Here is a 27,026-nt window from a genome sequence, read left to right as displayed (position 1 = left end):
GAGAGTTGACACCTTGATTGAAGTGATGATGTGTATCATTTGAACATGCAATTCTCAAGGAAACTGGGGGGACTAAAAAAATCAAGCAAGCCAACTCATAATTTGTTTCTATTTTCAATTTTCCACAAGAGACTTTTTGTCTGAGCGAATAATATGAGGGTGGCCTCATGAAAATTAAATATAGGAATAGTGAGAGCGATGTGCATATTTATGTGAACAGTAGTACCGTAGTCAATTACAATATGACTTGCATTTATGCTGTGTCAAAATTCGCCATCAACCCCAGGAGCAGTGGAAACATAGGAATTTGACAGCAATAGTGGCTACAGCCGCCATTTAGTCTTCAATATTTGGTTCAAAGTTAGAGCCTTTTACAACTTAATTATATTTTATTTTCTAATAGACAATAATAAACTCTATGGCATATATAAATCGTGTCTACTCTAATAACAAAACATGCATCGAAAAATGTAGTCCCTTAGTTTCCACAAGCCCGATAATTAAATCATAAAAGCCCCTTTCAAAGTTGCTTCAATTTAATTATTTTGTTTAAAATTTTGAAACTACGACATAGACTGCTTACCCATTTTTGTGGTCATTGTTACATAAACAATGAGACAATAAAAAGATAATTCTACATATGATTTTTGGTACTTTGAAAGTCAATAATAATTGTGTTCCTCAACCTACATGGGTATCATACCTAACTAGTGGTGGAGAAAAATTAAAAAGGAAAGTGGAAAATGGTCCAAAAGACCAAATGTCACAACCTCCTCTTTCTTATCCCACCCCCTATCCTTTTATAGGCACCAAATCTTGAAAAAGATGCAGTGGATCTTCAACATTTCACATAAATTAGAATTGGCCTGCCACTGCCAGAGAAAGACAATAAATTTTTGTTACCTTGCTGTTATATTATTAAGCATAAGTTACATTATAAATTATTGTTCATATTATAGTACAAAATAATAACTTAATGCTTTAGGTTTGGGGATAGCTAAAAAAGAAAAATTAAGAAGCAAATTGCAAGGGTAAATCGGTAATCGTGTCCAAGAAGTTGGCAGTCTTTCGTCTCATATGGCCATATGTGGCTCTTATTAAATTTCGCCTCCTCTCTCTTTCTCTCTTTCTCTCTCCTCTCAGAGAAGTGAGAAGCAAAGGAGGAGGAAGAAAGATTTCCTTCTCTCTCGTAGAAGCAAAAGAAGAAAGGGAAGTAGATAGGAGAGGAAGAAGACGACGGGGGAGACGAATGGCTTCGAGATTGGCGTTGCGGCCGGAGTCGTTCCTCTTCTTTTCTACTCCGCGGATCAATAAGAGGAGTGCTGGATCTCCCAGGGTGTTCATGGCCTCCGCCATTGGCTCTTCATCGACAAAGTTAGACGCTTTCTCTCTTGTTATCTCTTTCTTGAACTTATTTGGTTCCATTTGGTGCTTTTGGATGGGTAAATGATGTCAGTCGGTGCCTTTTTCGTGAACCTGGTAGTAGCCTCTTATCCTTAAATTGGTAAATTTTGGCGTCTTTGATTTCTCAGGCCCTTCTTCTCTTGAATTCGTAATTTGGGATTTGGGTTTCTTTTATTGCGTTTTTTTCTGTTTGGAATCGGTAAAAACTTGGCCTCCTCCATTGGTGTTGTCAAGAAGATATTATTATTATTTTTTTTGTGAAGGATTGTGTACAGGGCTTAAGAGTGTCTTCTTTTTTCCCTCAGCTGCAATTTCAAAGATTTCGGATCGTTTTGTTAGTGCCATTGGTTAAATTGTTCTCTTATTGCTGATGCAGTTTTTGGTTTCTATTTTTGTGTTCAGCTGCAATTTTTCTTTTGGATATTTACGTTTTTTTTCGTTAATATTGGATTGCCGTATATATAAAAGAGGCTTAGTTTATGTTGATATACTGCCAATTGGGATTCTTTATGTGCTTATTATGTTGGTTTAAGATTATTCGAGGTATTGTGAACTCAACAGTTTCAATAATATTTTTATATCGGTTCATCTTGGTCTTGCCCCAGGTCTAGAACAATCCTGAGCGGTTCCTTAAGCAATTAATCTTATTTAATGATCAGTTGACATATAGTTCAAACTAGTTGCCCCTTTTGTCATGGTTGGCATAATGCATGTGTGTCCTTTTCACTTAAGGGAGGCTGTCTGCTCTGATGTCTGACTGCTTATATTTTACTATGTATCAAGTGGTTCGATTGCTTACTCAATGTGCTGGGCATATTTAGCCGGTGCTCAATATTGTGCAGTGGGTCGAGGACCCAATTATCATGTCATGACTCACGACACAGTGTCAGAGAGTGACCAGTATGCTATGTGCTGATCAGCACAAGCTGGGATAATTCATAAACCTCATGCCTAATAGTCCATGCAACCTGGTATGCGGCAGCACAGGTTGGCATGGTGTAGTATTGAGTCTCTAGATTTCACCTTCAATGGCAATGAGTAGTTGCATGTGTGTGCTTATCTTTCTGGTTGGCATTGCCAGTATGGGCAATTCATGTTCTAATGCCTGGCATATTTTTGATTTATGCATAGTTATTAAGGAGGACAAAAGAAGGATTTATTTGGGGAATGAGTTCATTTAAATTTTCCACCGGTACTAAGTATTAGTCTTTCTTCTGTCATGAAGAAGTTTATCTTTCATGCTTTCTACTTTGAAATTTGAGAGGTTATGAGATAAGTAAATAAGTACTGCAAGAAAAGGCAGATATCGGAAAAGGAGAGGATAGCAAAAGATTGTTTAAGTTATTCATTGACAATTATGCAAATTAAGAAAAGATATGTACAATTTATCTACAACTAGATACAACTTGCACTAATCAGCATCATCACAAAGTTCTGTATCCATATCATTTGTGGTATTTTAAGCAACTGAGTAATTTGTTCAATTGTTTCTCTTGATGATTGTGACTATATTGACTTGATCTATTCGTTTACAGCACAAGCATTATTAATTATATTTAAAGTTGGTACAAAGGCAATTTGCTAGTTGCATCATTGCATGCATGTCCATTGATGGTCACGGCTTCAAGGATTAAGTTTTTCTGGACTTGTAACATCGATGTTCTTGAACATTTAGTAACTATAAATGTTCTAAATGTATTCAATATTTTCCCCAGGCTTGAGACTCTTAAAAAGCCCTTCAGTCCCCGTGAGGTCCATGTTCAAGTCACTCATACCATGCCACCTCAGAAGATCGAAATTTTTAAGTCAATGGAGGACTGGGCAGAGGATAATATCTTGGTGCATCTGAAGCCTGTTGAAAAGTGTTGGCAGCCGCAGGATTTCCTTCCAGATCCTTCATCAGAAGGATTTCATGAAGAAGTAAAGGAACTGAGAGAACGTGCAAAGGAGATTCCTGATGATTATCTTGTTTGCTTAGTTGGAGATATGATCACTGAAGAAGCTCTTCCTACATATCAAACAATGCTGAACACCCTTGATGGCGTCCGAGATGAAACAGGTGCAAGCCCCACTTCTTGGGCTATCTGGACGAGGGCATGGACTGCTGAAGAGAATAGACATGGGGACCTTCTCAACAAGTATTTGTACCTTACTGGAAGAGTAGACATGAGGCAGATTGAGAAAACAATCCAATATTTGATTGGTTCTGGAATGGTAATGTTTCTTTTTGCACACACTGATACTTGTTAATTTTCTTTGTTTTAGTTTTTGTTTGCTGTTGACAATTACATTTTTTCCAAGTAATGGTGCAATTTTTAACTGAGGTCAGGCCTTAGGTAAGTTAAAAGAAAGAAATGCAGGCAACAAAAACACCAAAAGATACCCTAATTGATGAAGTTAATAAGTAGTTCTGAAACTGAAATCTGGCCTCATAGGTAATGCTTAGATATTTAGGAAGCCTACAGGTGATAATGCCTACTTGTATTGTTTGAACCTTTAATTTATTAGTTATTTTCTTATATCTTCTCCAGGACCCTAGAACAGAGAACAATCCCTACCTTGGTTTTATATACACCTCATTTCAAGAGCGGGCAACCTTTATTTCACATGGGAACACTGCCAGGCTTGCAAAGGACCATGGAGACCTGAAACTGGCCCAAATATGTGGTATAATTGCCTCGGACGAGAAGCGACATGAAACTGCATATACTAAGATAGTAGAGAAGCTATTTGAGATAGACCCGGAAGGGACTGTGCTTGCCTTTGCTGACATGATGAGGAAGAAGATCTCGATGCCTGCTCATTTAATGTATGATGGACAAGATGATAATCTATTTGAGCACTTCTCTACAGTTGCCCAACGGATAGGTGTCTACACTGCCAAGGACTATGCCGATATCCTTGAATTCCTTGTTGGGAGATGGAAAATTGCAGAACTAACTGGTCTTTCTGGTGAAGGGAAGAAGGCTCAAGATTATGTATGCACTCTGGCTCCCAGGATCAGGAGGTTGGATGAGAGAGCTCAAGGGCGGGCTAAGCAAGCTGCCACCATACCATTCAGTTGGATATATGGAAGGGAAGTTCAACTTTGAGCATACCAAGGTGTAATTTTGGAGTGTAATAGCATAGTAATGGGTAGGCGAAAATTTTCTGTGTCAATTTGCAGCTTCAGGTTGTAAGAAACTACCGTGCTTTCCTCTCTTCTTTACCTCCTGTTTGTTTTGTTATGAATGGGTGATCTTCAGGGAGGTACAAACTCAGGCTCTATATGTTTAATATCCTGTGAACGATGGTGATTGAAAGCTTCATGTTTTGTCGTTTCTTGTTAGTGTTCGTTCGAGTACTATTCTCACAAAACATGATGCAGATATACTCTTCAGATAATTCATTTTTATTTTTTATTTTCTTAGCTTGCTGCTCACTCTCTTCAAGTCCCATAATTTAGAAGATTGAGAAAGTAGAGGGTTGATTTGACCAGCCATTACCTCAGGCTAGTTTATGAGGGCATTAGTTCTTGATGTAGACTGAGGAGAGGGTGTCACTTATTTCTGCAATTAGGCTTTGTCACTGTAATCTTGTTCAGGGATTGAATCTGAGTAACTAAAGCAGAGTTAACATTACACTACCTTGACATTGTATTGGTTAAGCCTGGTCTACCAGGCTATGTGATTTTCATTTGATATTTCTGGAATGGAATTGTGTTGGCTAAAGTCGTTTTCTTATTCTATTTTTACTCTTCTTATATGCCATTGAAATCATTATTAGTTAGTCTTAGTTCTTACCTATTTGATTTCATATACTTAGTCTCAGACCTACTTCTAACAATTTACTCAATTTACTCAAACTACTCAATTAGATAAAATGGACTAGCCATACCACTTGCCAATAGAGGAGCAGATTTGATATTTATATCCCAACACTCTAAGGTGGCGAATTTGTGTAAGTTGGTGAGCTGCTTCTTCTTCTTCATCTTCTTTTTTTTTTTTCCTTTTTAAACAGATAGGCCTAATGGTATGTGAACTCATAACCTTACATTAATCACCATGCTCTGTAGAAGATTAAGCTGATAAACGATTATGGATTAGTCTGTTATATTCCAAAACTAACTGCATACTTAAAAACTTTGGAAGATGACATTCAGTACATTGACGTTTCTGTATCCACCGAAAGACATAGGGTTCTGACCTTTCTAATTTTCTTTTGTATAAGTGAAACTTTATCAATGTATATATGCTGCTGACCTAGTGGCTGATAGTAATTGAAAATGTCTTCCTGCTGAGTTGCTCAATACCAAAAGCAACTTCTATTGTGATCCTTCTTTTTTTTCCTTTGTTTACTTGCCTATTGTCTAGTATACTGAATACTGAGTTCAGATGCACCATACCTGTTGCTTTCAACAAAGACAAAGATGTAGATGTGGCCAAACAGGGACCATCATTAGTGCTCAAAGGTTGTTGATAACCATATTTCCACTTATGTTACAAGTTTTGTTATGTTAAACAGGCAGCTCGGACCACTAAGCATACCAATGTATAGGATTACTTCTCCTGATCAGCTTGCCTTTAAGTTGATGGTAAGACGTCGCAGTTGGTGATTGTTGACACAGATGATGATGATGCTGAGTTGGGGCTGCCTCATGAGGAGTCTTATACACACTTGTTTACTAATATCCTATGTATGTGCTGAAGTTGTATGAGAATTTTCTTGACTTTCGAGGGGTTTTTATTTTCCTGCTCTTTTTCTGGTTGACATTAGATCTGTTATCCTACAGTGCCCTGTTTGAGTAGTTTTCATATAAAATTGAAGTTATTGTAATTTGTTGAAACTGGTATGTGTCTCTTCTGCCTGATTTCACTCTTTTTTAATGTTTCCCCAGCAAATGGTATCAGCTACTAAGAATAGATGCATACCGTTGGCTTTAGATTTGATAGTTACTGTCCTAAACACTTCAGCACTTTGTTTCATTCAGCATTCTCTGTGGAAGATGCTAGAAGCATTAATCCCTGTTTAATGGAATAATGACATGAAAGCAGATGCAAAAAAGTTTCAAAGCAATAGGATTTAGTGAGGAGGAGGTGATTGGCCACAACCTACCTGACATAAAGATTTTGTTGGAAAGGAAGACCAAGTTGAGAAGCAAGAGACAAGATATGAAGAGAAAAGAACATTGTTTTCAAGCCAAACAAAGAAAGGGCAGCCACAAGTCTCAAGCTTAGAACTTATGTTAGCATGCTACAATGGAATGGAACTCTATTCCTTGATCCATTAAAAGGAATTCTAAGGAATATTTGGGTAGGGCCTTTCTATTAACGCATACAATTATTTTTTTGTAACTCGGACCGAGAAAATCGCATCAAAGAATATTTTCAAGCGTGAATGGATTCATTTTAGATTTATGTTCTAGAACTTTTTTATTTTATTTTTGTAACTGATTAGCATGACTTTACTCATTCAATCACCACTTATGAATTTGTACCGAATTAGGAGTAAAGTCTCTCTTAAGAAGGAGAAGAAGAAGAAGAAGAATGGCAATGGATATAAGTGCTTAAAGTTAAGAAAATACTACAGCAATTCTTGAGGATCAGAAAGAAAGAAAAAAAAAATCAAATGGTAAACTCATCTAGTATGGCATAATCTGTTGTCAAAACTGTTGCTTGGCGAAGAAATTAATGCCAAGTAACTGATCGAATTGAAGCAAAACTGAGAGAGACAAAGTTGAACGACCTCATATTTATGATGCTAATCATGATTGTTTCAATGAGCTACCTTTTAGTTCTTACAATTATGGAAGATTGTAAAGAAAAAGGATTTGATGCAAAGCAAGAAATATTTTTTTCTCTTTTATTAAATTTCACTAATTAAAAGCAATAGCAGACCAACAGAATTTCTACTGACATAAGCATATCCAAGGAGAGTAGAAACACAATAGCCATGATTTACCTTCAAATGAAATTATCTATTGAATTTAATTTGGAGTACAAATAAGAAAGTCAAAGCATTGTAGACTTTGATGCATGTAGAGATGGTTAACATTAGCCTTTTCTTTAGTGAAAAAGGAAGTTAGTTGGCCATGAACAACATGTTGAGTTATATTACTAAAAGTTAAAACAAAAGATTAAAAGGAGATAGAAATGAGCTATGAATCAAATTTGAAACAATTCAATTACAGCAAGGTTCCCACCAAAAGGTAAAGCATAAGTTCCATATTCTCTCACCCCAAGTGCTCTTCCCTACATCATTAATCACTCTCAGAATAACATAACCCTAACAATAATTTAACACACCCCATTATGCAACATGCATGGATGCATGGAATAACCACTGCACCTCATTCCATATTCTTAGGCTTCACCACAAGTCTCCCTCTCCTCCTCCCTCTTTCTCCTTCATCACCATGCACTTCCTTCCTCCCTCCCTCCCTCCTCCAAGAAGCCCTAACCCTCTTTCTCTCTCTCTCTCTCTATCCACTGTTGCACAAGTACATCCACAGCATTAGAATCCAATCCAACCCCACATATTATTCTACTTCCTTTTCATTCTCTCTCTCTCTCTCCTCCTATATATATATACATAATGACACTCGTTGTTTCACAACCATAACAACAAACACTTCTCAGTAGTGTACATTGCAAAAGAGAATAAGAATGATAGGGTGGGTGGATATATACAAGGTGGTGGTGGCCATGGCGCCGCTTTACGTCGCGCTTGGGCTCGGGTACGGCTCGGTGCGGTGGTGGAAGATCTTCACGCCGGAGCAATGCGACGCGATCAACCGTTTCGTCGCCTACTTCGCTCTCCCATTTTTCACGTTCGAGTTCACCCTCCACACCGACCCGTTCACGATGAACTACCAGGTGATCGCCGCCGACGCCGTCTCGAAGATGATCATAGTTTTAGTTTTAGCGGCGTGGGCGAAGTGCAGCAGTAAAGGGAGCTACGGCTGGTCGATCACTAGCTTTTCACTCGTCACGCTGACGAACTCGCTGGTGGTCGGGGTGCCGCTGGTGAGTGCGATGTACGGGCGGTGGGCGCAGGATTTGGTGGTGCAGCTCTCGGTGGTGCAAGCCATCGTGTGGCTGACGCTGCTGTTGTTCGTGCTCGAGCTGAGAAAGGCGAGGTGTGATGGAGTTGAGTTAGAATCCGAGTCGACGGCGGCGGGGAAAGACGTCGAGGGCGACGTGGAGGTGGTCGTGAGCCGGCGGCCGTCGTTCTGGGAGTTGATGAAGGTCGTCTGGCTGAAGCTCGCGCTTAATCCGAATTCATATGCGAGCATTGTGGGGATTACGTGGGCCTTGGTTGCAAATAGGTATCCTAACAATTTTTAGGGAAATTTATAAACAAGTACTCTACTTTTATATTTATTATATTTTAGAAAAAAACTATAAAAAATATCCATTCTTATTTGCATATATACGTATAACCTTTGTCAAACTATCTTACTGATAATTAATCTAATCCATAGGTGGCACTTTGAAATGCCAAGCATCATGGAGGGCTCAGTGTTGATCATGTCCAAGGCTGGGACAGGGATGGCTATGTTTAGCATGGGTAAGTACATACATACATACAAATTCTTCTCGACTTCCATCATCAAATTATATTAATTAAAATTTTGAGCCCTACTTATAGTTACTGCTACTTTCTATGTTGTTCATGGTGTATAGGCCTATTCATGGCACAGCAAAAGAAGATCATCGCCTGCGGCCCAAGCTTGACAGTGTTAGGCATGGCACTAAGATTCATAGCCGGCCCGGTGGCCACCGCGATCGGCGCCATCGCCGTCGGTCTTCGCGGCGATGCTCTTCATCTCATGATCATACAGGTGCATACCTCTTGTTTCAACTTTACTTCATATGTTTGAGATTTGTTACTTTGTTTATTAAATTTTTAACTATGTTGAATATATTGCAGGCTGGAGTACCTCAATCTATCACCTCGTTCATCTTTGCTAGGGAGTATGGATTGCATGCTGATGTGCTTAGCACTGCGTAAGTTTGCTTTAATGGATCAGAGGATTTTTTTTTCTCAATCTTTATCTTTAAGGGTCTAATTATCTTAATCTGGGACTCAAGTTTTGCTGGTTAATTTTTGCAGGGTCATCTTTGGAATGCTTGTTTCCTTGCCAGTGTTAGTTGCATATTATGTTATTTTAGGCTTCTTCTGAACATCAACATATGTATTAATTTTTTCCCTTTTTTTTTTTCAATCTGGAACTTGTCCAGTAGTTATATTGGCCTCTTCCAAGATATGATGTGACTGTAATGCTTGTTGCAGAAGTGCAATACTTTATTAAACTATAATCACAGACCTTATTATGAAATGGAATAGGAAAAGGAATCTAAACTAAAGGACGTTCCACTGGGTTTCAAAAGTTGACCACTTAATTTCCCCAACTAATCTCCTAACTAGATATTGTAAAATTACCTCCTCGTCTCTTGATAACATAGAGTAGTTGAGAAATTAAATTTCTAAAGTGCCTTTAATTCTTCTCACCTCCATCTCCATCACCATCTCCATCTCCATCTCCATAACGTGTGGTTGCAGAATGCCAATGCCTTCAATTTTTTGTCACGTACACCTGGAGTCAACGATACGTCGTCGATTTTGTTTGAAACCTTCGTAGCTATTGGAACGGAAACTTAGTCTACAATGCCGTTAATTTTCTTTTTATCATTGACGTGTAAGTTCTTGAAAAACATTCTCGTGGGGTCAAAAAGAATAATAAATCCATAATGTAAGGGGTTTTTCGAAAATTTAAACAATCCTGGTAGAGTGGTAGGGTCAAACAATAAAAATCGGGCGCCGGTAGAGCTAGAACCACAAAAGTCTATAACATAGGGGCTATTTTGAAAATTTTTATTAATTCAACGATTCCAATTCCTGATAGGAGTCGTACAACGCTTGGACCGCTTGATAACTATAGGAGATTTTTGCAAATTTCCTCCTCCTTTTTTCTTTTTCCCCCTTATCGGGAGCAGAACGGGCCGTAGTAGGAAGGAACAACTAACCACAAAAAATTCATAATGTAGAGGGCGTTTTTACAAATTTCCTTTTCTTGTTTGACCGATAATTAATCGGACAATGACCTGCCAAAACTTAATTCTACATGTCCGAACGAAGTTGGAGTTGCCTATCTAGGTCCCGGCCAAACTATCATAATAGCATATATTATTACATTGTAGAAGAGATTGGTGAGGATGGCAGTGTGGGGGGTTATTTACAAGGGGTTGGTGCCCATGGCGCCGCTCTACGCCCCCCTGGGGCTCGGCTACGGCTCGGTGCGGTGGTGGAAGAAGTTCACGCCCGAGCAGTGCGACGGGATCAGCCTCTTCGTCGTCTTCTTCTTGCTCCCCTTCTTCGCCTTCGACTTCACCATCCACACCAACCCCTTCGATATGAACTACCGCGTGATCGCCGCCGACGCCCTCTCGAAGTTGATCACAGTGCTAGCCTTGGCTGTTTGGGCCAAGTGCACCAGCAAAGGGAGCTCTCGCTGGTTCATCACTAGCTTCTCTCTCGCCACGCTCACCAGTCCGTTGGTCGTCGGCGTGCCGCTGGCGAACGCCATGTACGGGGGCTGGGCGCAGGATCTGGTGGTGCAGCTCTCGGTGGTGCAATCCGTTCTGTGGCTGCCGCTGCTGTTGATTATGTACGAGCTGATGCAGGCGTGGAGCAAGGGAGTTGATTCGGACTCGGATTCGGAGTCGGCCGAGTCGACGGCGTCGTCGGAGATATCAACGGTGTCGACGGGGTCGTGGGAGTCGTGGCCGTCGTTGGGCCGGACTAGGTCGGCGTCGTCCTCCTCGTCCTCGGACTCGACGGCGAAGGGGGAGGACGTCGTCATCGACGTGGGAGGGATAGTCGTTAGCCGGTGCTTGTCGTCCTTGGAGTCGACGAAGGTCGTCTGTCTCAAGCTCGCGCTTAATCCGAATTTCTATGCCAGCATTATAGGGATTACATGGGCGTTGGTTGCAAATAGGTAATCTTCAAACTTCTTAATCTGAACAATGCCAGACAAACTATGTATATATCTATATATATACCCTCGTGAACTAACTCAGTACTGATAATTAATCTAATCTATAGGTGGCATTTTGAAATGCCAACCATCATAGAGGGCTCAGTGTCGATCATGTCCAAGGCTGGGACAGCGGCTGCTATGTTTAGCATGGGTCAGTATGTGTGATTCATATTCTTCTTTGATCACTTCCATACATCATCAAACTATCATTAAGTTTAGGCGTAGCTACTTATAAACTTGTGTGCTGTTCTTGGTGTAGGTCAATTCATGGCACTGCAAGATAAGATCATCACCTGCGGCCCGAGGTCCACCGTGATTGCCATGGTACTCAAATTCATCGTCGGCCCTGCGTTCACGGCGGTCTGTGCCGCCGCCGTCGGTCTTCGTGGCGACGTTCTCCGTGTGGTGATCCTACAGGTGATCATAAGTTCCATCTGCAATATTTAATTATCACAGTCCGTAGTTAAAAGTACATGGAGTTGAATTGAATGGTTCACAAATGAGGAAAGGGATTTATTAATTACCTTTACATTGTTAAATATTTTGCAGGCTGCACTACCTCAATCTATTACCTCATTTGTCTTAGCGAGGGACTATGGATTGCACGCTGATGTGCTTAGCACTGCGTAAGTTGATTTAATAGATCACATAAATAATAATAATAATAATAATAATAATAATAATAATAATAATATTATTATTATTATTATTATTATTATTATTATTATTATTTTGAATTCTTAATTTGAGACTCAAAAATTTGTTGGTTAATTATGCAGGGTCATTTTCGGGATGCTCGTTTCCTTGCCGGTGCTAGTGGCATATTTTGTAATTTTAGGCTTCTTATGAACACTGGCATATGTAGTATTATTATTATTATTTTCCCTATATTCTAGAACACATCCAATATTCATATTGGCCTCTTCCAAGAGATGATGCGACTGTGTATTCCTTGATGCAGAAGTGCAATGAGTTTTACCTCATAAACAGATTGGATTTCTTGCTATTTAAATTTTAATCGGAGGCCACACTGTATTAATTCCAGGGTTGTATTGGATTCTATGTCCATTCAGATTGGATCAAGTTCAGGCTAACACCAACATGACTTACCTATTTAACAACTTAGTATATTAAATCTGAGCAGTTTATTAATTGGGTTATATTAAGAGTGGCGGAAAATTTGACTTACTTTAAGTAGGTTTGAGTTTAGTTTAACTCAATTGTTAAATTGAAATGTTTTTTGTATTTATTACCTCAACTTGATGACCCATTAGTTCATTTATGACTTCTAAGTGATTTATGACTTAATTAACTTATTTATGATCTTGTTAATTTATTTATAATCCGATTAGTCTTTTTATAATATAAAAAAATATTTAATAAATGAGTCATATTTGTGTTTAAAATTTTTGACCATCTTAATAAATATGCTATATTCATATTTGAACCAAAGACATTCTTATTATGATGTCATTGGTTCAACAAAACCAGTTGAACAAATGGTGACGGTTGAATAATATTTATGAGATAATTACCATTTAATAGCTATAAATAATATGATTCGATAATTAACATGTATGCTAATCGATGATAAAGTAAGATAGACTCATCTCTTTATAGAATAAATTAGACTAATAGGATATATGATTAAGCAGTAGAAAAAGAAACTAGTATTTTTCACGGTCAACGGATCGACTATAAACTAGTATTTTTCACGTCGATATATGATTGAGAAATACCAAACAATTTAAATGGAGTAAAAATATAGATGTGAGAATGATTTCTTGCCTAACAGATTGGATCTCTTGCAGTGTAAATTATAATGGAGGCCACGCCAAGGAGAAAAACCAGCTTGAACTTGAATAGTGTTGAAAAGAGGACAAGATATACCAAAAGTAAAAAAAATAATTCCAAAATATGCTTCATATTAATATGATTGATGGCTTCAAGAGGAAGAACTTGATATTATATCACTGATCCAAAAGAACCACCACTCCAACGAATGTACACTGACCGACTGACTGACTGAGAACAATTTATAGAGAGAAACAAATAAATTTTCAAAATTGCATGACCTTTGTTACAAAACGTAATATACTTTTCTTTGATTTGAGAAAGGATGGGGGGGCTATACAATTGTAGTTACTGCAAAACTTTTGTGGAACTTTTATGCACACAAATGACTGTTCTGTTTGTTGATGCTGTAAAGCCAGCAGCATGCAGTTAGTATCCTCGTTTTGCACTGAATTTATACGTGCCGCAGAGCTATCCCTCAAGTTGAATGTTCAGGTGCCTTTGTCTGAGAGTTTGTTTGAGATTGTGATACAGGAGCTGAAAAAGATATCAGATGGAAAAGATTGAATCTACTGTGCCACGACGGCTTCTCTGGTGCCGGATATCGGTCAGTCCAGCACTTGTCATCTGCCGCCGCATTTTGCCATCTCTTGTCAAAGATCTTCCATTCAGCAAACGACCGCTGTCTCACCTGCAAAACATCTCAAATCAGTTATTTAGATTTTAGAGCCACTGCATGCCGAGATAGTTCACAAGGATTCTTTTATTGATCTTTTCACTATGTTTATACCGACTTTAATTGGCAGCTCAAAGTTCTTATGACTTAATCATGCGATATGAACATGCAATCAGAACAAAGATTATAGAATATAGAGCACTATACTTTTGTCATTCTTACAGCAAATCTATCTCCATCTTTACTGACTGGTGATCCATGTTGAGCCTGCAGGTCAAACATAAAATTCAAATGACGAAATTAACAAACTACAACATTTGCAATATTGGAGGTTTCAGATGGAACTCTTCTTATAGACAGGGCTTACCTTGCTCTCATTTAAGCCACCAAGAGAAGGGATTCCCTTGTGAACTATATATTCACTATCCACCACCCCAACATTTAAGCTCCGATCACCCTGCACAAAGGAATATTAGATTTCTCACTTGTCGAGGAATGTAGAGATACCATATAAAATTTGATTGATGATATCCTACCTGAGCACAATAACCGAATTTATAGTCCATACCCCATCCATAAATCAAGTCATTCTGCATTGAAAGGATAAGATATATTCAGGAACTTAATTTTCTACGTTGGCAGAAAAAAGTATGCATGCATCTATATACGATCGAGGAAAAACAAAAGCTTAACAATTGAGATCGGACCTGAATCATATGCCACACACAACGCCAAGAAGATTTTGAGAAGACAGGAGCCATCATTTCCACCCACCTGCAAAGACATGCATTAGCTGAGGTCTAAATAAGTTCAGAGAAGCTAAAGCTACAGCTGAAGTAAAAGCAGCATAATATGCCTTTCTCTTCTTATATTTAAAGACGCCACTTTCCGGTAATTCTTATTACCGGAACCACTTCTGGATTCAGGATAAATACATGTTACTCCATAGCTTTGGAGGCATGATTAAAAATGAGCAATAGATAATGTGGTAGCGAGTAGTGCTCGATGGAACAACCCTGTTCGTGTGAAAGGGGTGCCACCTTACCCTGTGCATGGAGGGGCAGTGCTATTCTCATTACATCTCCCGCCACCATTTGACTTGTAAAATCTTCTGTTTATGCAATAGTTTATTGGAGTTGTTAGCATTAGGAAACAGAGGTCTCAATCCTTGTCCAAATGAATTCAAAAGATGAAAACTATGCATTCTTGAAAAGGAAATAACCTGTGTACTTCTCCTTTCTTCCAACGAGCAGTGATTCCATGGTGAATCTGAGATTTTTCAGTGTCCAATGCAGGCTGTGATATCTCCAGCCCCTCCCTTTTAACGATCGATAAGTATCTGCAAGAATCTTGCTAGTTAAAGATATGAGTAGCATGAAAATAACAATAAGAAATTTGAGATTTCAGAGAAATGACTAATTCCATGGAAAAGCTTCTAACTTCCACTGAAGAAAGAAATGGAACTTATTATGACTTCAAACAACCACCGTCACAAAGTGACGACGTCAAGTAGAAGTTCAAACCAAAGAGTAGGTGTAGAAGGGAGATCACATATTCAATGGAAAACAGCACAACTTCATGTTAACAGAAACAAAGAAAACAAGACGAGCACTTCAACAAGAACTACATTAACTCAAATGAAAAGTTTTGATCCATTAAATGAAGAAAATAAAAGAGGGCATGCAAAATATTGTACTGTTAAGAAATTATGGATTTACTTTGCAGGATGAAAATTCTCGACTCCAAGATCCTCATCCCAGAGGAATATATAATCATACTCAGCAACTATGTCCGGGTGCAGAAAACGCTTAGCAAACCACCTGCAAAGCATATACCTTTTAACATGAGATTTCATCCAAGGACTTATATTACAAAAATTTATGCACAAATTATATTACCATTTTGTCTGGTTGATCGCGGAAATGTGTAGGGCACTGTTAGCCCATTCCAAATCTCTCCACTCATCCACAGCACCATCATAGTGAAATAGCATAATAGTGAATTCAGTGAGAGGGAACTGAAATAAACAGATAAAAGAATCAAACATTATATTTATCTTACATTGAACACCAGAGAAGGAATTTAACTAGAAAAAACAATGAAACGTATTCGTAAATATTGCATACCTTTGAAACAATTTTATCCACGACTTCCTTTTGCTTTATTCCAACAGGAATTGCCAGTAAGCTCTTTGATGGATTGGCTTTATCCTGCAATCAATGAATCCACATAACATCACATAAGATAATAAACGTTTCTAGAGGTCTACAGATAGAAAATCAACAGCCACATAACATTACATATGTAGAAATACAAATAGAGAATGATAAGTGTAGAGACATCTCACAAGTAGATTTCTCCAATAGACATAATTCACATACCGTTCTTTCTGGAGAACCCCACAGGGGCTGCATTTCCAAATTCGACGTTTGGCTGACAATGCCTTTTGGTAATAGTTCACTTCCTAAAGGCTTACATTGATTCTGAAAGCCCATAAAACCCATAAAGTAGTAAATACAATGATAGTTGCTTATAATCAGAAACAGACTTCACAAACATATTATATTATCATGGAAGTAGTCACAATGATAGTTGCTTATAAGAAACAACCTTGCAGTTACCAATTTCATTGCTCTGTAAATCAGCTGTCGGAATTTGTACAGGGTGGGTTAGTTGCCGCATTAGTATTTTCTGCAAAATTAAAGACAACAAATATTCTCATAAGTAATTATTGATAGAAAGCAAAAGGAAGACACTCACCATTACTAAAGAAACAGAATGCATGGAAATTAAGAGGAAGACAAAAAGGTGAAACAATACGAGTGTGCATTGTTATATGTCATGAGCATCATCTGCACTATTTAGTTAATCTAAACCTGCCCACTGTGCATATAGCATGTCATGTGGTGTAGCTTGCTAACATGGGTTTTATGGATATAATTGCCAGACAATTCCACATATATCAAATTTATAGCTGAAACTGATAGAGTTGCAAAACAACAGAATACTTCTACAAATACCATTATAAACAGCTGAGCATTCTATATAGTAGAATTTGGACAATTTATTCTCTTTACAGATGAAATAAATTTATAGATTGACCTACCTCATTGGAAACATTTTTGATTATGTCAATCCCCAGAAAGAAAATAACAACAAGGGCAGCAAAGAAGAGGTTGCAAGCATTTAATCTCTTATTTAAAAGATCCGTTAGCAGAGTACCCTGCAAGAAACATTAGGACATATGGAAAAATTTAGCACGTAAAACTCAAAATAAAGCAAACTAATCAACTTGGGAAATATTTTTTATTATGTTTTCAAATTTAGATTACAATGTGCAAGAAAGGAACACTAGAGCCAGTTTCCATCTCCTATTATTGCCAACACCATTTGAATTATGTTAAATAATTACAACAAATCATTCTCCAAGTATATGCTTTCCAAGTTGTCAAGTTATCTCAAATTCTTGATCGAGTAAGCAAATGTTTCTTGAAAACTGGGATTAAATCATAAAACAAAATTACCAAACATTGATACAAGAGACCTACACCTACCAAAGTCAGAATTCAGTGTAGATTCGGAAGAGTAACCGCAAAGCAATCACAGAAAGAAGACCCATATCTTTCCACATGAAGGAAAAGCTCATACAAATCGATTCCTTCATCTTCTATGAATTTCCCATCAAAAAATACGAAACAGAGGAAACCCAGAAACCGAAAATTAATTCCCCACTAGAAAATATCAAATTTTGAACAGAACCCAAGTCAAATCCACGAACAAGCCCCACCAATGCAAAACTCAGAAGAAGCAAAGCTAGATGAAATCAAAACGCTCACCATGGCCGAGAAAGCTTCAGGAACCGGAAGGCCAGTACTCGAATATGGAGGAGGAGGAGGAGGAGAAGAAGAAGAAGAGCAGGGCTTAAATAGAGTTGTCCTCCTACGAAGAGGAAGAAAATTACAATGTTTGCTAAAACTTCGGTTACAAAAGGGAGTCTACGCTTGGAGGAGTTCAAAGAAGAAGAGATGAAGGGACTATAAATAAAGCTTTCCGTTTCCAAAACAGAGACAGAGAGGGAACGAGAGAAGAGGCTCGTGTTCTTTTTATTAGTATAGAGGTGGGACCCAGAAGCTGACGTATGGAGTTTATGGTGGTGTTGTTTTCTGCATGAACTCGGATTGAGGGATATTTATCCTTAAATTATCAGCGCCGGCTTCGGAGAGTGGAGGCATGATAAAAGAGTGGCGTCTCTTATTCCTATTCTTATTCGGGATCAGAATAGTACTCGAATAAGGACCGGTCTAATCTATTATCTATAACAGCCTAATCGGTATCGGAAGACTTTTAATTCAACTTATTTAACTTCCAAACTTACCGGATTTTAGAATTTGAATTCGTATTAATTACACGAGCAATATGCCAACCGTCGTGCTATTAATACTAACATTCTCGGAACATTTAATTAATTTCACATCGATCCATCAACCGACTACCCCAAGCTGCAGTAATATGCAAGTAATGGGAGGAGTTAACAAGAAAATAGCAAACTCCTTTTGATGTTAAGCAACTCGAGCATTGTAGAGTAGAAAGGAGGAAAGGCTTTTGAGCACTTGGACGCCATTCTTTCTTGCTCGATACTATTGGCTTTTGGATAAATAAATTCTACTGTAAACCAATCATTTTGAATAAAAAAAAAAAGGGGGTCCTAACTGAAAGATAGCCCTACACTTGTAAGGACCTCTTAAGTGACTTTTGATTAGTTTAGGCCGTAATGTGTTGACTAGATCCAACTCGTTGGGTCACAAACTCACAGGCTACGCTAGATTTGGTGATTTTGATCTGTGAGTAGAATAAAATTTATTATGGATCAAAATATAATTAAAATTATTATTATGTGTGTGATTGAAATGTTAGTATGTCTTTAATGATCTATGAGGACTAAGGTAGCCCTGCTTCAAAAACCGGCCTCTATTGAGAAATATATATTATTATATAGAGAGAGGAAAATTGATAGAACTTAATGTCAAATCGTGGGGGAGAGCACGTCTTCAGCCGTGGATTTCAAGTTCTTGCCGTAGAATTTTAATTTTATTTTTGAAAGATAATAAGGGGAAGAAGTTTATTCAGGATGATATAAAATGATCTAAAATATGGGATTATAAATAGTAGTTTTATACAGATTGTCAAGAGGGACAAAAATAATAATATATAAGACTATATAACTAAATACAAGATTGTCACATCTAGAGTTTCCGGTGTATTTTCTCATCTCTCTTGGTGATATTAAAAAAAAAATATGAAATCAAATGAAGGTCAAAGAATATGGCCGAGCCCAAGATGCTTGATAAGGATGGGTCTCATTTGCTATTGTTGTGGGCCCATTTGATCTCTTTATTTTAATCTTTGGATTATCTTATATTTGTCAATGCTTATTAGATCTTAATAAGGAATTTGTTGATCTCCTCATCAAAGAGAAAAATAATCCACAAACGACCGAGTTCTTTCAAGTAAAACCTTTTAATATATAAGATAATTCTAACTTTTATTACTCTCTTTTTTCTTTTTTCTTTTTTAGCCTCATGAGATCAACATTGGGAAATCTATTAAATACTTTATTATCGTCCTCCATTATGAATTAATTGTATCGTAATGACACAGCTTTGAAAATAAAAATCTAATTACTCCTAATTTAATCTTAAAATCTGGTTTCTATCTTATTTTATCTTAATTAAAAAAAACTTATCCAATATTTTTAAGATCATTTTGCATCCATATGACAGTTGTCTATTAAAAAGACCTAACATCAGGGTATTTTTGAGACAGTAAAAGAAAATTACAGGTTTAAATGATGATGATAATATTGATAGGGTTAAGGTGTTAATAATAATAAAATTAAAACATGGGTGTTTTTGTGAATTTCTTCTTCAGAGGAAGTAATGGGCTTGGGGAAACAATTAGGGCCCAAATCGAAATAGACTATTTGGGCTTGTTGGGCCGAAGCCCATTATGTCAGGGTGGTGGCGCCCACCACTAACAAAGTGGCGCTTTCAGAGAGCCAGCTTTTTCTCACCTCCGTGGGAATTTCTCCACTTGCTATCTAACATTTGGTAGGGAATTTTGATTAGATTTAGGTTTTAGACTACTACACTTGACTATCTTGAGTTTGGCCATGTTTTTGTTTTAGTAATTTCCACCAAATAGTTGGCTTGACTTGCAAATTGCGTGAGAGAAGAAAATTCCACTCCCAATTACCCATGTTTTTTTTTTTTGGTTTAATTTTTTATTTTTATTTGCAACCTAAGTCATATCAAAAATCCAAGTCATTAATGATATAAATTCTTAAATAGAGGAGGCATATTTAGGTGTGTTAACATACTGATTAGGCTTTGAGATCTTGCCACATAAGTGATGGATTCTGATGACACGTCACTAATCCAACGTGTCCGTAGTGAGGTCCATTGGATTGCCACAGGAGCCCTGAGAGCTGCTTCGCATGACACGTGCGTGCCTCTTCCGAATCCGTCCATCAGATTGTTGGAGAGATTAGATCCATTGGACGGAAGCCTCTTTAAAAAAGCAGTGGCGGTGTCGATATTTGAAGGACATCAGAGGGCTTTTCATACGACGACCCCATCGATCCTATCGACATGGGGTTATAAAGTCTCGCTGGCTTAGCCGCACCGACGACGGGGGCTGAGCCTGAGCACCCGCACCCGAGCGCGAATCTTAAAGCGGTCGGAGATGCTGAGGGTTCACACGCCGGCGGGGCCGATGCCTTGCCGGGAGGCGGCGGCAGCGCAATGGAGGTTGTTGCCGTCGACCGTCGCCGTCGGGCGGAAGAGATGGGCGGCGGCGGTCCGCTGCGTCGGAGCCAACTCCGCCGTATCTGGGGTGGAGGAAGCGGCGGCCGCCGTATCCGGAGGGGGGAAGGGGTTGGCCGAGAGGCTCCGGCTTGGGAGCCTGGTGGAGGACGGGCTGTCGTACAAGGAGAGCTTCATAGTGCGGTGCTACGAGGTGGGCATCAATAAGACCGCCACCGTCGAGACCATCGCGAATCTCTTGCAGGTTTGGAGACAGAAATCCCACAGTTCCTTCGGTTTCGTACTTGATCCGATCTGAATCGAAATGGGTTCTCTCAGATTTGGGATTTTTCGTGCAAAGTTGAGGCATTTTATTATTTGGATTTAGCTTTTAAGGGATTATTTTATTCTTCGTCAAGCCTGGGTTTTTCATTCAGAGCCGTGTAATATTTGGCTGTTGGATCTCCTTATGAGATGGATAGCGAATGATCCATTTTATTTGCCCCCTTCAGTTTTTAAATGTTTTTTTTATCTTTTCCTTTCCGGATCTAAGATTTGAGGTGTGGATAATGTGGCGTTAATTTATAATCTTTTCCATTCTCCTCCAAATCTGTGGTGGTGATTTGAGTGGACTTTTGTGTGATATTGTCATGCTGTTTGTTTTTTTTTTTCCTACTATTTTTTATAAACTTAATTGGTAATTTTGTTTACTGGGTTCTCCTCTGCTATTATTTTGCACGCAGTTGTTGATTCTTAAGTACATTACTACTTATAGATGGGCTACGTTGCTAAAAGAGTAAATTAAGCTTACTATATTGTTTAAGGAGGGGAAAGAAACAAATGAATGCCTCTTTGTTATGAATGCAGGAAGTTGGATGTAACCATGCACAGAGTGTTGGATTCTCCACAGATGGATTCGCTACGACCCCTACCATGAGAAAACTTCGCTTAATCTGGGTTACTTCTCGTATGCATATTGAGATATACAAATATCCAGCTTGGTGGGTCTCTGTGCTCATTTGTGTGCTTTTCATCTAATTTTCAGCAATTTGCCTGAAAACTACTTCATGCTTTTGTCAGGGGAGATGTTGTCGAGATTGAAACATGGTGCCAGGGAGAAGGAAGGATCGGCACTAGGCGTGACTGGATCATCAAGGATTTGGCTACTTCTGAGGTTATTGGTAGAGCTACTAGGTATTTTCTTTCTCTAATTTTAGTATCTTCATACAGAATATGGAATGCAGATAAACTTAGTTGGAAGATCTGGCAGATTGGCCATCTAAGCCCAATTCACTGCTGAATCATTAACCAGTCAGTGGCAGACTGGCAGGCAGTCTACTGATTGGTATTAAACAAGAATACAATATGGAGTAAAATTATCATGTTAAGGACAATTTTAGAACGAAGTTGTATTTGTTTTAATGATTAAGCATTGAGAAAGTGGGCATTCAAAATTTTTTATTTATGATGAAGATCAAGTTTGTTCTGGAAGAAGGTACTTATCAGTGAGCACTAGGTTTGCTGGTCGTTAGTTGAGTTTGCCTAGGCAGTTTTTAGTTTACTTTACATGTACATAACCAAACACATCATCAACTATAACAGTTTGGTGATCCTTCTATGATGAATAAGCTCGAATAACAGTTGAGGGCTTAATAAGGTTGATACATGCGGAGTACCTCTTTAAAGTTCTTGATTGTTGAGATATCATAAAAATAGGAGCTAGTTTTTCTCTTTGGTTTCTTCTTTCTTGTTCCTACAGTCATTGATTATGCTGTGTTTATGTTAATTATGTAACAGCAAGTGGGTGATGATGAACCAAGATACTCGCAAACTTCAACGAGTAAGTGATGAAGTGAGGGAAGAATATCTTGTCTTCTGCCCACGAACTCTTAGGTAAGTCATAGCTCTCTGATTGTTGCACTTGTTGTTTTCCTTCTTAAATAGGCGCACTTTTTCTAGGAGGCAATACAGTAGAATCCATTTTGATAATTTTCCCCTTTAAAAGGGTAAAAGAAGAGAATATAGTTAGATTACAAGAGTTATGGAATTGCCGCATCAGATCATGTTGTATTAAGCTTTTGTTAATTCGGACTGCTTCAGAGTTGTAGTCAAAGTTTGTCATTGTAACTCTTGATTAGCTTAGGATCAACCTAAACCTTGTAATTCTCGATATGCATTATTGTTTATCTTAGTCAACCTCCTCTTCTTTTATGAATACGTTGAATTGGATGTATTCCAACAATTCTGCTGGGTTTCATCATCAGAATACTAGTATTGTCAAAGATTAACCTTAACAAGATATTGCTGCAATGCAGATTAGCATTTCCAGAAGAGAATAATGGGAGCTTGAAGAAAATTCCCAAGCTTGAAAATCCTGCCCAATATTCACGACTGGGACTTGGGGTATGCTTTTCCTCATTGTACTGTAGCAATTACGACTTCATGTTCGATTTCTGCTGACTTTTAATGCAATCTTGGAAATTTGCAGCCTAGAAGAGCTGACTTTGACATGAATCAACATGTTAATAACGTCACTTACATTGGATGGGTCCTTGAAGTATGTAAAAGCACCATTTTTTTTTCATTTTGACTTCTCATCTAATCCCTTCTCTTTCATTCTAACATCATGTTAACTCGTTATAATTTGACACTCTTGATGATAGAGTATGCCTCAAGATATTATCGACACCCATGAGCTCCAAACGATCACCCTGGACTACAGGCGAGAATGCCAGCATGATGACATGGTCGACTCTCTCACAAGCCAAGAGTTAACTGATGATGATGGCACAAATGGTTCTGCAATCGCAAAGCATCAAGAACAAGAGCACCGCCAGTTTCTACATTTCTTGGGATTGTCAGGCACTGGACTAGAACTAAATCGAGGACGCACGGAGTGGAGGAAGTTGGTTAGATGAGATAATTTATTGTCGAAAGTCGAAGACGATTACTTATGTTTTCTTTCTCCATTGTTCTGTTCTTTAGTATTGGGCCTATTGGCATTCCTTAGATTTGTTTTTTTTTTCCAGGAATGCTAGAAATCTGGAACGTTAGGATGCATTGAACTATTTACTTAATCGGTCTTGATTCCTTTGCAATAACTGCCGTGTCACTCTGATATCTTTATTAAGAACCAGACGCTCAAGGTCGACTTCACAGGGATTATTTGGAAATATGATTAAGATATGAAGTTTGTGTGCAATGAATAGTAAACACTCATGTCTTTGAGGTAGTCTTTGTTTGCAATGAAGAAGAAAGAATCGTGGATTTGATAGGAGTTCTCTTTTCAAGAAAAGATTTAAATTATCTTATAAGCTTAAAACCATCTCCTGGTTTTAATCTAGGCTTGCAAAATTTCCCAGGTTTGATAGAACAGCATCAAGACTTTTGAGTTGGTGTGGCGTTCAAAATCTCGGATCAGTTTATAAAATGAAGCTAAAAGAAGACATGCGAGAAATGAACCATGCCATGTAGCATAAAATTGCTTCACAACATCAGCCATTGTACAGCAAGAAGTATTCAATTATTACCACAAGAAGAGAAATGAAGACAGAGGAGAGAGGACATCCCTTTCAAACAGACACAGATTGCGTAAATATCTTTCATATTATATGTACAGAACCGGAGCTTCGTATATACCTCAGAAATAGCCATCATTTTTTCCACCAACCGAGGCAGGAACAGCGCTGTAAGAAAAGAGAAGGAAAGAGTAAGAAATTAAAAAACTTTCATGCCAATGGTGGCAATTATGTTGCCATACTTTGCAAGAAGAGGATATTCCTTTCAGCTCAATAACCAAGTTTGCACTAATCGGAACCTAAGAAAGCAAGTCTATCAATAACAAACATGTGGCACTCAAGTTCTAAGAAATAGTGGGTTTATCATCTAAAACTTATAATAGAATGACAATGTTCACTGCTAGTAAATTCAGTATATGAAGGTCCAGAAGTTGAGAATTTGATCAAGATCTTAGTAAATCTCTTGCTGATATCATAAAAGCAACTACTCACCGAGGAATCACGGTTGCCCTGTTGCTTGGAACCATACAGATATTTATTGTCATCAGTGATCATGGGACTTTTTGTTGTTCCGGCACGCTTCTCGTCCCTCACTTTGTTAAATATGCCAGTGTAGTTATCAGCAGCAGAAGGATCCTTTTCATCCCATTCACCAAACTTGGGCACAGCTGATCCTGTGTCAGGCTGTGGATTTACAAAGAAACGTTACATATCAATGTTCATACTAATGCAAAACTACTATCGGTTAGGGAAATGACTTACTGATTCGTCGCCTTTACCACCAGTCTTTATCCTGGATCTGCCTGCAGCTTTTGAACCAACCCCATGTCTATGATCAGTTGAACCTTTTCCTTCCCTGAAAGGAGAGGATGCTCCACTTTTTCTTGCAGCTCTCACCTGGTGGTGAGGGTGAAGCGGAGATTGTTCAACACTGTGATCAGATCCGCCACTTACCTTGCCTGCTCTCCTTGGTGGATCACCTGAATTACGTCGATCTCCACGACCATGATCAGATGAATCTGTGGGAGGGTTTTGAGCCATTACATCAGTTTCTCCACTTGTCACATTCTTGATCTTCGGTGCCTCAGGATCAGGGGCATGAGCTGATGGTATGTCTTTAGAAAATGCTTTTGGATCAGTGGGATTTATTGTTTTTCCTTCAGTTCCACCCTTGTGTGCATTGGCAAAAGACTGTGCAATGAGGAATATTGTCATCACTCTCAATCGGCAAATTTAGGAACATTAGCATTGAATGAAATAACATATTCTTACTACTACTTCAAAACAAAACTTCAAAATATAAGAACAGAGAAGATGACCAGAGAAGACATTCGGAACATGCTTATTTGTGACATTCCTCTAGTCCTAAGAATAGATGCCATCAACAATTTGCAAGGTTGTAGTTAACCCAGAATCATCCAAACAACATCACGAGAAAAGCTATCAAAACATTTTCGTAAAACATGCACCCAAGAAATAGTCAGGAAAGCGTTACAAAATTATTACCATTTGGAAAATAATAAAGCAGCAAAGATCATTAATACCTCCACAAATTTTTCACTATTCGTTCCTTTGTACTACTGCATATCTTCTTCTTCTTCTTCTCTATTATTTATTGGAAACCATAACCATAAGCATTAAGCATGTCTACCTATTTGGCATCAGCTTTATGAAGTAATTCACTAAAAAGTAGAGAAGCTCACACATAATAAATACTTTTGAACCATCCAAAGTTCCAACCTCTTTGCCAAACTGAACTGAAGGCTCATTCATCAAAGAAGGTACCACAACAATCCAATTGAATTAACCGGACTTTCACTCCATGCAAATAAGAGCTAGATTCTTAACAAAATCTCTCATAAGAGACAATCATGATATAAATATACAGAAAAAAGAAAAAGAAAAGATAAGAACAAGCTCAATCTTACAAACCTCATAAATTCTACTCCAGAAGCCCACATAGGAACCTCTATTTCATGAAAGCTACAGCTAAATTCAAGGTTAATAATTCCACAGAATGATCACAAAAAAGACCAGATCATGCAAAACCAAGACCTAGTTGTCCGAACCTTAAAATTCCCACCCATCTTCTCCAAGAAACAAGGTAAACAGGAACAACTCTCTAATAAAACATCAATGAATAATCATATCCAACCTAAAAACGACAAAGAACACAACAATCTCCTAACACTAAGACGCCCAAACAAATGAGTACCGCAACACCAAGAGCTGACCAAAGATGCAAATTTTCTCATTTCCTACTAATAATAGTGGTAAATCAAAGCAAACCCAAATCAAAAGGAAACAAGAAAACTTACTGCCATTTCAATGAGAGCAATTAGTCTCCTTTGCAGTGCTAAAGGCGGCTTCCTTCCGCTTCAAAACATCTCCTTTCCTTTCTTCCCCTAAAGAACGTATACCAGAGAGAGAGAGAGAGAGAGAGAGAGAGAGAGAGAGAGACTAATCATCTTTGACCTTCCAGATGTCGGCGCGGCTATACTGTTGCTTGCTTTTTTGCATTAAGGTCCATAGTTTAAGGCAAAAGCCCTTTTTTCTTGTGATAAAACCCCTTACAAATGTTTAAATTGCGAATCAAAGAAAAAGGCCTTTCCGAGAAGCTAACTACAATTTACGAAAGAAGACAAAGACTAGGAGCATCTAATCCTTTAACCGAAAAAGATTAAGAAGAGAAAAGGTAAACAATAATCGTATGATGTCGAGTTATAGAGGTTTAATAATTGCAAATTAAATCTCATCACGTCACTATTCTTAGCCGTGTGGTTAAAAACAACGGCATCATTAATCTAGACGTG

General features: G+C 38.2%; 6 protein-coding genes across 7 annotated transcripts; 4 read left to right on the top strand and 2 right to left on the bottom strand.

Moving 5' to 3' along the window:
• The first annotated feature begins 1,115 nt into the window (after nt 1–1,115).
• On the top strand, nt 1,116–4,732 carry LOC140772138 (stearoyl-[acyl-carrier-protein] 9-desaturase, chloroplastic-like). The gene is made up of 3 exons (XM_073114056.1): nt 1,116–1,374; nt 3,120–3,618; nt 3,936–4,732. Exons 1-3 carry the CDS (start codon nt 1,250–1,252, stop codon nt 4,494–4,496), a joined length of 1,185 nt encoding a protein of 394 aa, XP_072970157.1. The 5' UTR covers nt 1,116–1,249; the 3' UTR covers nt 4,497–4,732.
• Nucleotides 4,733–7,894: 3,162 nt separating this feature from the next.
• On the top strand, nt 7,895–9,752 carry LOC140772228 (auxin efflux carrier component 5-like). Its single transcript, XM_073114191.1, has 5 exons — nt 7,895–8,710; nt 8,867–8,952; nt 9,069–9,226; nt 9,316–9,392; nt 9,499–9,752. Exons 1-5 carry the CDS (start codon nt 8,049–8,051, stop codon nt 9,566–9,568), a joined length of 1,053 nt encoding a protein of 350 aa, XP_072970292.1. The 5' UTR covers nt 7,895–8,048; the 3' UTR covers nt 9,569–9,752.
• Nucleotides 9,753–10,529: 777 nt separating this feature from the next.
• On the top strand, nt 10,530–12,307 carry LOC140772454 (auxin efflux carrier component 5-like). Its single transcript, XM_073114528.1, has 5 exons — nt 10,530–11,383; nt 11,491–11,576; nt 11,685–11,842; nt 11,975–12,051; nt 12,205–12,307. The coding sequence occupies exons 1-5, from the start codon at nt 10,602–10,604 to the stop codon at nt 12,272–12,274; spliced, it is 1,173 nt and encodes a 390-aa protein (XP_072970629.1). The 5' UTR covers nt 10,530–10,601; the 3' UTR covers nt 12,275–12,307.
• A 1,131-nt stretch (nt 12,308–13,438) lies between these two features.
• On the bottom strand, nt 13,439–16,581 carry LOC140772001 (uncharacterized). 2 transcript variants are annotated; one of them, XM_073113878.1, is made up of 12 exons: nt 16,506–16,581; nt 16,277–16,378; nt 16,022–16,105; nt 15,794–15,912; nt 15,614–15,715; nt 15,118–15,234; nt 14,941–15,006; nt 14,603–14,669; nt 14,432–14,485; nt 14,263–14,352; nt 14,103–14,162; nt 13,439–13,910 (listed from the first exon to the last, which is right to left on the bottom strand). In XM_073113878.1, exons 1-12 carry the CDS (start codon nt 16,575–16,577, stop codon nt 13,698–13,700), a joined length of 1,146 nt encoding a protein of 381 aa, XP_072969979.1. In that variant the 5' UTR covers nt 16,578–16,581; the 3' UTR covers nt 13,439–13,697. The 2 variants fall into 2 exon arrangements, with proteins under 2 accessions (XP_072969979.1, XP_072969980.1); XM_073113879.1 differs by having other exon boundaries at nt 14,118–14,162.
• Nucleotides 16,582–20,558: 3,977 nt separating this feature from the next.
• LOC140772002 (oleoyl-acyl carrier protein thioesterase, chloroplastic-like) lies at nt 20,559–23,796 on the top strand. The gene is made up of 7 exons (XM_073113880.1): nt 20,559–20,960; nt 21,563–21,696; nt 21,776–21,889; nt 22,493–22,588; nt 23,011–23,098; nt 23,184–23,252; nt 23,359–23,796. The coding sequence occupies exons 1-7, from the start codon at nt 20,637–20,639 to the stop codon at nt 23,611–23,613; spliced, it is 1,080 nt and encodes a 359-aa protein (XP_072969981.1). The 5' UTR covers nt 20,559–20,636; the 3' UTR covers nt 23,614–23,796.
• A 356-nt stretch (nt 23,797–24,152) lies between these two features.
• On the bottom strand, nt 24,153–26,691 carry LOC140772003 (uncharacterized). The gene is made up of 4 exons (XM_073113881.1): nt 26,532–26,691; nt 24,976–25,404; nt 24,706–24,897; nt 24,153–24,381 (listed from the first exon to the last, which is right to left on the bottom strand). Exons 1-4 carry the CDS (start codon nt 26,535–26,537, stop codon nt 24,349–24,351), a joined length of 660 nt encoding a protein of 219 aa, XP_072969982.1. The 5' UTR covers nt 26,538–26,691; the 3' UTR covers nt 24,153–24,348.
• Nucleotides 26,692–27,026: the final 335 nt, after the last annotated feature.

Source organism: Typha angustifolia, chromosome 12 (genome assembly GCF_048772165.1).
Source record: "Typha angustifolia cultivar Huaian chromosome 12, ASM4877216v1, whole genome shotgun sequence".
NCBI lineage: Eukaryota > Viridiplantae > Streptophyta > Magnoliopsida > Poales > Typhaceae > Typha > Typha angustifolia.
Note: the sequence above shows the minus strand (reverse complement) of the source record. Positions and strands in the feature narration are given on the sequence as shown.